General features: G+C 49.3%; 1 protein-coding gene across 2 annotated transcripts in view; it reads left to right on the forward strand.

The window, feature by feature from the left end:
- TTC9 (tetratricopeptide repeat domain 9) overlaps positions 1-12,769 on the forward strand; it is a 35,972-nt gene that overhangs the window by 21,232 nt on the left and 1,971 nt on the right. Inside the window, exon 3 of one of the 2 annotated variants that reach the window (XR_014809086.1) lies at positions 11,440-11,576. Coding sequence is in view for 1 of the 2 variants with exons in the window: in NM_001435276.1 (NP_001422205.1) it covers positions 11,440-11,622 (183 nt within the window). In the remaining variant the exon portion in view is untranslated. Of the gene's footprint in view, positions 1-11,439; positions 11,623-12,769 lie in introns of those variants that run through there. The other variant, NM_001435276.1, reaches the window with a different exon arrangement.

The raw sequence follows: 12,769 nt of genomic DNA on the forward strand, positions 1-12,769 counted from the left end.
ACAGCTGGCATGGACTAAGCACTGCATCCAGCATTGTGGTGCATTTTCCCATCTCGTCCTCAGAACAGACCTGTGAGGGTCTCTACCTTTATTTCAGAGACAGGGAAACTCGGTTGTAGAGAGGGCGGGTCACTTTCCTAAGGCCACATAACTGGCCAGAAGTAGTCAGGATTAGAACTCAGGTCTACCCTACTCCTAAATTCTTCACGCTTCCTAGAAAATAAACAGCTCTTTGTGCAAACTGGGGTTTGCCTGTCTCCTCCCAGCTGTCTTCGTTGCCATCCCCACAACCCAGTAAAATAAAAGCAAGCCCAACGTAGATGATTTCTGAAATGAAGATTCGAGGCGTTTGGAGGGCCTAGAGCTTTAAGTAAACAGCCACTGTCAGAGGGAAAGCTCCGTGTGTTACGTGGCAATGGCCACTCAGACAGTCACATGCCCTGACCTAGTAATTGTACCCCTGGGATTCTGCTAAGGTTATATTTAACATAAACAAAACCTCCATGAAGTTACTTTAGTTACTTCAGTATCTAAAATCGAGGTAACATAAATGTCCAGAAAGAAAAGAGAGAGAAATCAGGAGAAAGGAGCTGTTTTCAGAACTCTGAGGGCAAGCCCTTGTGTACCCAGAGGGGAAAGCCAGCACTTTCACGGAAAGGAGAAACTGGGTGGCTCATAGCAGTCCTGGATATGGAGTCTAATAAATAAGAATTCCCATCATTTCACTGCACATGCTACATTCCCATGGCTCTGCCACAGAAAGACCCTCTATCATTTTGCAAAATATATAAATAGCAAATCACTGATGTACACCCAAAACAAATATAATGTCAGGTTAACTTTACCTCAATTTAAAAAAAAAAAATCAAAATGCTGAAAAACAAAGAAGGCAAAGGTCTCTAAATTACCCTCCAAAATGTATCTGACCTATTCTTGAAAATGTGCCTGAAATGAAGCTGTAATTCCCCACTCTGTGTAGGATTCATAATGGAAATTTCTTGTGATTAACATACACATTGCTGGGGAAACCACATTTGACCAGTGATTTCCTAAAGCATTTATGAGAATCCTTTTTTTGTGCCCAGCGCTGTGTGAGGCATATAACCTATATGTTAATTATCTCATTTTATCATCATAAGAGTCTGTACAAAATAGGTATTAGTACCTTCATTTAACACAGGTGAAGGAGACTGAAGGCGCATCAAGGAAGAACTTGGATTCCGGCCGGGGACTGTGTCTCCAGATCCAGCCCCGATGCGCAGCCGAAATGCCCCAGGACGGGCACTGTCCCCTGTGCCTGTTCAGTGTGGTAATGATGTCCACTGGTTGTTAGATGTCCACGTGGTCCCGAATGTCACCTCTATCCAGATCCAAGCTCCTTCCGCTTGGCTATGATGCCATCGCCCCTTGGAATAAATTTGAAAATGAATCAGATAATTGGGTTTGGGACAATTTCCCCCGGAAATGTCATAGCAACTTCCTGGGCCCATTCCCAAAGGAATGGCTAGCAGGGTGTATTCATTTCCTAAGGCCGCCATCATAAAGCGTCGCAAGCTGGCTGGCTTAAAAACCCCAGAAGTGTGTTGTCTCACGCTTCCGGAGGCTCCGAGTCCATGATCAAGCTGCTGATAGGGTTGGTTCCTTCCAAGAGCTGTGAGGGAGCATCTGTCCCAGGCCTCTCCTAGGAAGCTGCCAGCATTCCTTGGCTTGGAGGTGACCATCTTCTCCCTGTGTTTCTTCACGTCATCTTTCCTAGGTGTGCCTATCTCTGTGTCCACACTCATACTGAGTTAGGGTCCATCCTAATAACCTCATTTTGGCTTGACTGTCTCAGTAAAGACCCCCTTTCTGAAACTGACAGCATTCACAGCCTGAACCTAGCCAGAACACAGATTGGGACTCAAACCCAGCCAAAACCCAGATGGGGGCTTAAACCCACTGTGTTAAATTAGAATTACTCACCCTGTGTCTGGACTCACTGAGGTTCCGGTTCTTTATGCCTCCGCGCGGGAATTCAGCGAGAGACAAAGTGATGGGCAAGAAACAAATTTATTAGGATAGGACGCTTGTGAGAGATGCAAGTGGGCCGGCAAGGAAGCGAGCATCAGGTGGGCCACAGTTTTATCATCCAAGGGGAGTGGGGGTTGGAAAGGCCCGCCTCTTCCTCTCTGGGATTAGTAGCTCCTCCTTAGCATCCAGTAAGGTGTGTATTCAAATCAGCTGAAGGGCGGGTAGTCTTCAAACTATTGCCCTAGGTCTGAATCTGAATGCAGCCCTCAGCCCAAACCCCACCCAATGACCTGGGGCAATTCTCGCACCTCCACTGGTCGAGCAGGCCTGCCTTGTTCTGATGGCTTTCTTGAACTTACAGTGGTCTCCCAACATCCCCCAGGTTTCTCTCTTTATCTGTGGTCCCCTAGTGGGACTTCTACAGCCACCTGTGCCTACTCCATCCCTAGCATTTCCACCTGGGGTCAAGTTCTAGGGTCTAAAGATTGGGACGCCCACCCACCTTTTCAGAGGACACAGTTCAACTCCCAACGGAGAGGCAGCCTCAAAAGGTGGCTTCCTCCTTCTCACTCTGGACCTCGGAAGGGTCTTTCCTTCCCTCTAGCCCAGCCCAGGCTTCCCTCCTGTGCAGCAGGTTAGGCAAACAGTAGTCAATTGGCTGTCAGAAGAAGACCAAGGACTACACGCACTTGGTCTTGCTTCCTTTCATCCACTTTCTCTTCATTTCATGCCAACGGGTGGCATTCTGCCCAGGCTGTCACCATGCCCTGCATGCACCAGGAAAAACAAAAACACAACAGGCTCCTGAGCCAGGAGAGCCTGACATGTTTTAGCCTGAGGTCTTGGGGAACGTTAGACTGATGATTTCCTGAGTGCTTGGGTTCTTAGAGGCTGGTGTTTCTTTAAGTTTCTGATTCTCTAACTCTCTCCTCCCGCAAAGACTCCTCTGTGGAACAAAGAAAGTCTGCCAAGCTCTTCTTCATAGAATCAGACCCTTACCCCCCCAAGGTTGGCAGTGGAAGGGGAAGCTCCACACAGGAGGAGTGATTAGAGAATTACAACCCCAATTCTTTGGGGGGGGGGGCATGGAGTGCTGCACCAGCAGCGTATGGAAGCTCCCGGACTAGGGGTCGAATTGGAGCTGCAGCTGAACCCTATACCACAGCCACAGCAATGCCAGATCCTTAACCCACTGAGTGAAACCAGGGATCAAACCCGCCTCCTCATGGATGCTAGTGGGGTTCTTAACCCGCTGAGCCACAACAGGAACTCCTACGGCCTCAATTCTTGTCCCCACATTCACCTTTCCCTTGTAAGTTGCACTGGCCACCACTGCCATGACCGTGTTAGGCTTAGGGAGGGCAGTTTCTCTTCTAGCACTCCTTTCCAAGTATGGATGCAAGCTTAATTCTCCACCACTGAGCCAATTCCAGGAAGCGGCATTTATTCAAAGTTGTCAGAAGGCCCAGAGATTAGAGAGTTCATAACATTTTTCTCAAAAGGGCCTCTAGAGATGGTTGTCTGAGAGCCCAGGCCCATCTCCACACGTTCACTGTGGACCTATCTCCCCACCCAGCACCCCTTCCACTGCAGAATAACCGCCTCTTCGAATCCAAATATATACTCAGAGCTGAGGCCAGAGACAAGAACAAGCTCCCTTTCCAGCCAGCCTGAGACAGGCCTTCCCAAGGCCACTGCCTCCTCTGCTGAGACGGATAGTGGTAGCACTTACTTCCTACAGGGAAGATCCTGCCTCAGAGCCTTGGCTTGGGAAGACCACCTCAGAGCCTAAACAAACCTCCGTGAAAAAAAAAAAAAAAAAGAAAAACTCTGCACAGCAAGAGTTGTCTTGACAAGCCCACTTAATCATTGCCCCACCAGTTCTTTTGTTTTTTTGTTTTTTTGTCTTTTAGGGCCACACTTGTGGCACATGGAAGTTCCCAGGCTGGGGTCAAATCAGAGCTGCAGCTGCCAGCCTACGCCGCAGCCGCTGCAACTTGGGATCCAAGCCTCATCTGCAACCCGCACCACAGCTCACAGCAATGCCAGATCCTTAAGCCACTGAGAGAGGCCTGGGATGGAACCCGCGTCCTCACGGATACTAGTCTGGTTCATTATCACTGAGCCACAACAGGAGCTCCCTGCCCCACCAGTTCTGACTGTCCTCCACAACAGAAGGTGCTTTACCATAAGTAATAGGGAGAACAGAACTCCTTCTGAAGAGGAACCAGTGAAACAATTTCATCCTTCTATTCAGGGGCGAACATGTGTATTCATAGGCTATTAGATGGCGATGGATGGGAGAGATTATTCAGTGAAGTGTGGGCCCCTCGTTTTACAGGTTGGAAAGTGAGACTCAGAACAGGAAAGTGAAATTCATTATGTTGACTCGTGGCAAAGGTGGTACTAGAATCTTGCTCTTCTGATCCCCAGTCCAGCACTCTTTCGAATATTGATCCGTGCTGTAGGGCAGAACACAGAGACTTGTATTTTTCAAGCCTTAATTCAAATAGAGGCCAGGTTGCTACAGTGTGGAAGAAAACTCATGGATCATCAATGACTCCCAGATGGAAATCTAAGATCTCCTGGGATAAAGGGCTCTAAGTGTATGAGTGTAACAGCAGAGGGGACATATTTCAGGGGTTCCCTAATGGAAGTCCGTTCTGTCTCCTGGTTGCCACTTAAATTAATCCCTTTCTCCTGCCTCCACTTGAGTCAACCTAGTCAGCATCACTTTGTCATCCCAATTCACTCTTGTCCTAAGAATGGAGTCCTAGATCCTCACCATGGACCAGAAGGGTCTGTGTGTCCTGGTTTCTTCCTGCTTTTCCAGCTTTGTTCCCTTTGACCCTGCCCTTCAGTCTCTGCTGCACCTGGGCATGGCTTCTCAAAGCTTCTCAAATAAGCCATAATCAATCTTCCTCCCCGCCCCCTTTCTTTCTTCCTTTCTTTTTTCCCTCCCTGACTCTATTCCTCCCTCCCTTTCTTCCTTCCTTGCTTCCTTCCTTCCTCTCTCACTCTCCTTTAACCCCCCTCCTGCATAGAAAGCCTTTTCTCCTTTCCACCTAGATCACTGGTCCCAAACAGGGTGACTTTACCCACCCTGCAAGGGACAATTGACATTATCTGGAGATATTTTTTTGCATCTAGTAGGTAGAAGACAAGGACATTGCTAAACATCCCAACACAAAGATCATCCCCCATAACAAAAAATTATCCCAGCCTAAAGTGCTCATAGTGCCAGGTTGAGTAACACTCATCTTTTGAAACCCAGCTTAAATACCACTTCTTCTAAGAAGCCTTCCCACGATACTTGATACTGGTTTAGGGGCCTTCCCCCCTCAGTATGCGCCTGCTCATCACTTCTCCCTCACAGCATTTGGCACATGGGGGTATTTGAGAAAACGTACCACCTGCCTTCCCCACCAGCCCATCCGTTCGGGAGGGAGTGGGGTGTTTGGTTCATCACCTCATCCAGATGCCCTGTATGGTGCTCAGTGCAGTTAGGTACCACTTTTTGTCTGGTTAACCCTGGGACACAGAGGAAGGTTGTTTACACAGGTGCCCTGTCTTTTATCAGGGGTGGCATGGATTTCCAAGGGCTTCACGTGCAGACCCACAGATACCCATGGGCAGGAGCACAGTCTTGGGAGCCAGGCAGAAGTGGGCAGATATCATAATTCTGCCACCTCCTAGTTGAGTGACTTCCAACAGGTTACTTAATTTCTCTGCAACTGGGTTTCGTTATCAGTAGAAGAATCACATAGAACCTGTTTTGTAGAGCTGTTGTGACAATGAGAAGACAATATACCCAAGATACGGAATACAACCTCCGATATAGGGTAAGGGATTAATGACTGAGTGGAAGAAGAGGCAATGGGGCAAAATGACCTCTTCTAAAGGTCTATTGCCGCCCTGAGCCTGTGAGTATCAGGCACAGGAACATGGAAGGGACATCAAGAGGCTGCTGGTCCCCCTCTCCTCCTGAACTTACCTCCTCTGCCCTGGGGCTTCTCAAGACCTCTGGCCTGCCATCCCTGATTTCTTATCTGGGTGCCCCTCTCAGCCCGGCCTCTTGGGACAGCAACCCATTTGGACCAGAGCCCACTCCAGATTCCCCATCTTCCTGGGCACTGCTTCTGGTGCCATTGGGCCTCCACGCCCTGTAACCTGCCCGGTCCCACCTCCCACGAGGTCTGAGCCCTGGGCTACAGCCAGGTATTGCAGTTCACACCACATCTGCAGGGGGATTCCACACATTTTCCCTGAATGAGTCTCGGAAAGTGACTGCCATCATTCTTCCACTCAAGTTGCGGGGATGGAGCAGGGAGGGCTTTCCCATTTCCAGGCCTTTTTGCAACCCCCCCCCCCCGACACACACAATTTTAGACATTCAAAAACTGTTTTGGGGAGTTCCCGTCGTGGCGCAGTGGTTAACGAATCCGACTAGGAACCATGAGGTTGCGGGTTCGGTCCCTGCCCTTGCTCAGTGGGTTAATGATCCGGAGTTACCGTGAGCTGTGGTGTAGGTTGCAGACGTGGCTCGGATCCCGTGTTGCTGTGGCTCTGGCATAGGCCGGTGGCTACAGCTCCAATTCAACCCCTAGCCTGGGAACCTCCATATGCCGCAGGAGTGGCCCAAGAAATAGCAACAACAACAAAAAGACAAAAGACAAAAAAAAAAAACTGTTTTGGAAAGAATGTCTAGGTCCATTTCCTAGGCTGCTCAGGGTCAGCAAACAGAAGTGTTAGAAGAGGGAGGGCTGGACAGGAAGAGGGCTCTCAGCACACAGCAGAGAGGGCATGAGCTGCGGCCCCTGGGAAGCTTCAGGTAGGAAATCCTTTGGCTCTGGGGGCAGCTGGGGGAGCCAAGCTCCATGCCAGTAGCAGCCAGTGAGGCTCACTCAAAGGAGCCTCTTGACAGAATTCCTCCCTCTCTGCAGAGCTGTGGAAGTACCCAGGCAGACCCCAGCATCGTGGGGGTGGGAGCCTTAGGAAGGAGAGGGGAGGGAGCTGGTAGCATCAGCTCAGCGGGGTGGGCCCCCCCGCATGCCAGCAGCTCTGTGGTTCTCTAACCACAGATGCCCACGCCCCTGTCCCCTCCCCCAGGGTTAGCAGCCTACTACTTCCGTTGACTTGTTTGCCTTTCTGCCATGTGGCCAGTGAAACTTGATGGGTCAGTTTCCAGATCTTTCTCTTCCTGGTTCTCACACTTCCAACTCAGTCCGAAAAAGGATGGTTTTTTTTTTTTTGGCCTGGGCAGGGGGGAAGGTCCAAAATGCCCAATGAAAGATTTTTGTCTCTTCATCAGCAGTTCAGATCCCTGGGAAGTTATTTAAGGAATCACAACAGCTGAATTTAGGCCCCTGAAGATTAAATTCAGTGACTTGCCACTACCCCAGGATGATTTACCAGTGGGGAAGAAACCTGAGCGCAAAGGAGCAGGTGTCAGCATCCTCCCCCACCCCCCACCCCCCAGGCAGGTCTTGGCAGGAAGCAGACAGGTGCCTTTCTCCCCACCCCACCTCCTTTTTAAAAATGCCTCCAACGCGTACAACACGCACATCTCTGCCTTTAGTCATTGCCTTCTAAAGGCTTGAGTGATGGAACGGAGGCTAAGACAGCTCAGCAGGGCTGGGATTAGGCTGAGGCAAGTGAGGCCCTGAGGGCACAATCTTGAAGGGGGTGCTCGCCGTCCAGGGTACCATTTTCCCCACCCTGGACCGGGTCCTATGGCTGAGCGATGGTAAGAGAAACCTGCAAGGGGACACTTTGTTTTTGTTTCTTTCTTTTTTTTTTTTTTAGCCATATGGAAGTTCCCAGGCTAAGGGTCAAATCAGAGCTGCACCTGCCAGCCTACACCACAGCCATAGCAACACCAGATCTGAGCCGCATCTGTGACCTACCCCCAGCTTGCAGCAACACCGGATCCTTAGCCCACTGAATGAGGCCAGGGATTGAACCTGAAGCCTCATGGGTACTAGTTGAGTTCTTAACCCACTGAGCCACAGTGGGAACTCCAAGGGGGACATCATTTACTCAGAAGTGGCTACCTCTGGAATAGAAAGGGGCACTGCACAGGTGCCTGCCAGCCTTAGCATCTTCTTGCCTGGGACATCCAGACCATTCATGCCCACAGGTGTGCACTATATAAGGCTGGTCACCAGCCCATCAGAGGGCCCTGCTCCCAGGAATTGCAGAAACAAACATGTATGGAAGAGAATTTGAGGAAAGTCAGAAGCAGTTGTCACTGCAGGGTTGTAGGGGCTGCAAAGAATGATAATGATATGACATAACACTTTGGGTACTTAGTGTGTGCCAAGCCCTGTGTTAAATTACTTTCTGGCCATGACTATATAAACCCCTCAACAACTCAGTAAAGAACCTGGGCTCTGGAGCCAGACAGTTTTGATTTAAATCTCAGCCTGGCCTCTTTCACGTTATGTGACCTTGGGAAATTATTGAACTTCTCTGGGCCTCCAACTTCCTCATCTGCAAAATGGGAATAATAGTAGAACCTATATTATAGAATTCCAGGGATTATATCAGGTAATACAAGTAAAGCAATGAGGCAAGCATCTAGCACAAGGGAAGTGCTGAACAAGTATTAGCTGTGGTATTATTGTCATTGCTTCTTATAGCTTGTTCCTGGAGCTGCCGCAACAAAAGTGTCACAAACTGGTGACTTAAACAATAGAAATTTATGGAGTTCCCATTGTGGCTTAGTGGGTTAAGGACCTGTCCATGAGGACGCAGGTTCAATCCCTGGCCCTGATCCGTGGGTTAAGGATCCAGCATTGCCATGAACTGTGGTATAGGTCTCAGATGTGGCTCAGATCCCTCGTTGCTGTGGCTGTGGCAGCTGCAGCTCCAATTCGACCCCTAGCCTGGGAACTTCCATATGCCACAGGGATGGCATAAAAAGAAAAAAAAAAAAAGAAATTTCCTGACTTGGGGTTCTGGAGGCTTGGAGTCCATGATCGAGGTGCTGTAGAGCTGGTTCCTTCCAAGAGCTGTGAGAGAGGAGCTGTGCCAGGTCTGTCTCCAAGCTTCTGGTAGCCTCTGGCATTCCTTGGCTTGGAAGCGGCCTGTGTCTCTTCACATCAGCTTTCGTGTGTGTGTCTCTCTTGGTGTCCACACTTCTCATTTGTCTCGGTTTGTTTGGGCCCCTATAACCAAAATGCCATAGGCTGGGTGGCTCAACAACAACAGCACCTTTCTGGAGGCCGGAAAGTCTAAGGGCCTGACACCGCAGGTTTCGTGTCTGGTGAGGGCCCACTTCCTGGTTCACAGTCAGCTGACATCTCTTTGTGTCCTCACATAGCAGAAGGGCTGAAACAGTTCTCTGGGGTCTCTCTCTCTCTCTCCCACACTCTTTTTTTTTTTTTTTTTTTGTCTTTTTAGGGCCATACCTATGGCATATGGAAGTTCCCAGGCTAGGGGTCGAATCAGAGCTATAGCTGCCGGCCTATGCCACAGCTGCAGCAATGTGGGATCCAAGCCACATCTGCAACCTGCACCACAGCTCACGGAGACGCTGGATTCCTGACCCACTGAGCTAGGCCAAGGATTGAACCCGCATCCTCATGGATAATTGTCAGATTTGTTTCCACTGTGCCACAATGGGAACTCCTGGGGTCTCTTTTTTAAGAGCACTAATCTCAATCATGAGGGCCCCACCCTCAATACCTAGTCACCTCCCCAGGGACTCACCTCCAAATACCATCACTCTGGGGATTCCTTTTCAACATATGAATGTGGTGGGGAGAACCACAAACATTTAGTCTATAGCATCTTTTTTTAGAAGGACACCAGTAATATCAGATTAGAACCTCTTTTTAACATTACTTTTGGAAGACCCTATTTCCAAATAGGATCACATTCTGAAGGACTGGGGATTAGGATTCCAACATATCTTTTTTTTTTTTAGGGCCTCACCCGCGGCATATGGAGGTTCCCAGGCTAGGGGTCAAATCGGAGCTAGATCTGCCGGCCTACACCACAGCCACAGCAGCCTACATCACAGCGTCTGTGATCTACACCATAGCCCACCACAATGCCAGATCTTTAACCCACTGAGCGAGCCCAGGGGTCGAACCCGAAACCTCATGGTCCCTAGTCAGATTCTGTTGAGACAAGCTCAGCAGGTGAGGGCTGAAGATCGGGTGCTGTGAAACTTAAGAAAACGTTAACATAAAACAAGACACAGAGACATTTATCTTAGTTAAAGGTGGGAACCGGGGGACTCAAGGTCTCAGGGACCAAGAGCCCCACCTCAAGAAACCACACTGCTTTTATTGTGCTCTTTGGGATTACGTCAAGTGAGGAGGGGGCTATAGGTAACAGGATATCGTTTTTTAAAATTATTATTTTTATAAGTTCTTTTATTATTTAAAAGTCACATATCTGGTAGATGGTTAAGCTTTTTCTCTGACCTTTAGGCATTTGACCATCATTCGCATTTGAGGAAGCTTGGCGTTAACTATCTATGCATAGCATCTAGAGAATCATCACTGTGCTTCCACAAACGGCATGCCCATCTGCCACAACCCAGCATGCCTAGGTTTGCACCTTGGTTCTCTTTGCTAATGCATATTCTGTTAACAACCCCTCACAAACCACTTGGGGCCATGAGGTTCTTCTTTCTCTTATTCTTAAGAAGACATATCATGCTGTGCAAACGGCGTGCCAATCTGCACAGGTCCGGCATGCCTAGATCAATGCATTACGTCCTCATGCAGCTGACCACATGAATAACTTATGCCTTTTGGTCTTTGTTCTTAAGCTTAAGTTATTTACCGGCACTGTGACTGTTTTTAAAGCAGGAATATGGGGTAAAGTAAAGCAGGACAAGATGGAGTTTTCAGCATAGAAAATAGAAGCAAAGAGGAGTTCCCGTCGTGGCTCAGTGGTTAATGAATCCAACTGGGAACTATGAGGTTGTGGGTTCGATCCCTGGCCTCCCTCAGTTGGTTGGGGATCCAGGGTTGCCGTGAGCTGTGGTGTAGGTCGCAGACGTGGCTCGGATCCCAAGTTGCTGTGGCTCTGGCGTAGGCTGGCGGCTACAAGAAAATGGAAGCAAAGAGGCTAAGAAAAGATTGTAGAAACATGTCTCCTGAAACTATTCGTTTCCGCTGTGCCACAATGGGAATTCCCAACATAACTTTTTTGGGGGGTGGTGGAGGGGGCACAACTCAAGCCCTAATACAAGGCCAAGGGCTTTGTTCAAGGTCACGCAGCTCGCTGCTGATGAAACTGGATCCCAGACCCCAGAATTATGTGAGAGCAAAGTCCATGGCATAAACCCCAGGATAAAGCCCCAGTGCCCCGAACCGTCTCTGATCGGAGAGGAGAAGCCAAAGACAGCCGTTCCGAGGCCGCTGCCGTGGTGCTCAAGGCGCTTTCTCCTCCCTCTCCCTTCCTCCCTAGCCTGCCTGCTCCAGGCTGAGCTGGTGAACTACGAGCGAGTCAAGGAGTACTGCCTCAAAGTCCTGAAGAAAGAAGGCGAGAACTTCAAGGCCCTTTACCGGTCCGGTGTGGCCTTCTACCACCTCGGAGACTATGACAAAGCACTCTACTACCTGAAAGAAGCAAGGACCCGACAGCCCACAGGTAAGGCGGTGGTGGCTGTCTTTTGACCCCCGGGGCAGCCCCCAGGGCCCCGTCACATTGCCACGGACAGCTTTCAGGGCCGGCAGGGCCAGGCAGGGGTGGAAATGGCAAATAAGGGGTCCAGGGTATGCTAGGACCTGGAACAAGCGGAGCACACAGCCCATGCCTTTGCTGGGGGCCATGGTTCCAGGGAGCTTGGGCACCTCTTTTCAAACAGAATATGGACTTTTTAGAGTGCCTGTTGCAGTTCAGTGATAACGAATCCAACTAGTATCCATGAGGCTGTGGGTTCGATCCCTGGCCTTGCCCATTGGATTAAGGATCTGACATTGCCGTGAGCTATGGTGTATAGAATGTGGCTGGGATCCCGAGTTGTCGTGGCTGTGGTGCTGGCCGGCCGCTGCAGCTCTGATTCGACCCCTAGCCTGAGAACTTCCATACGCCACAGGTGCAGCCCTAAGAAAAAAAAATTTCTTGAACACATGCTATATGCCAGTACTGTTTGGGATGCCTGTCTGGCATTTTGAAATATGATACAGCATTTACATCTCAGGCAGCCCTGACCCTCTTACAGCCTGGTGTGTGCAGAGCAAAGCAGCTCTTTTATGTCCCACCCTGTCCATTAATTTAAGGACTGGAATTGGAGGAGGTTCCCAGTGTGTTGTGAGGTGGTTGCCTGACCCTACTTATAAGAACAAAAATAAGGCAATGAAGAAATGTTCTTTTAAACTCTCCAATTAGAAAAAAAATTACACTCAGCTAATATTTATTGATCATGGGATTAAGCACTTTTAGATGTAACTATTTTAGTCCTCGCAGCAATTTTACGAGGAAGCTATTATGACCCAGGGGAGAGGCAGCCTTTGGGGTCAGATGTGTATCTCCTTGGGTATCAGCTTTCGTCTCTCTGGGGCCCAGTTTTAGCTTTTGTCACAGTGAAGAGGATGAGACGCACCTGACAGAGTTATAATGAGGGTTAAATGAAACAGTGACATTTAAAAATGTGGCACAAAGTAGGCACTCAGAAAAGGAGGTCGTTTCTTGCAGAGGAGACAGGAGACTCAGAGAAGCAGACAAGTCGCCTGAGGTTAAAGTGCAAGTGGCATCTCCACTAACTCAGGACCCTTGGAACAGGCTGCTCCTTAGA

The sequence above is a fragment of the Sus scrofa genome, chromosome 7 (assembly GCF_054392235.1).
Source record: "Sus scrofa isolate SSC_HxYL_T2T_F1_AM1 chromosome 7, Sscrofa_HxYL_maternal_Yorkshire_Landrace_v2.0, whole genome shotgun sequence".
NCBI classification, from domain to species: Eukaryota; Metazoa; Chordata; class Mammalia; order Artiodactyla; family Suidae; genus Sus; species Sus scrofa.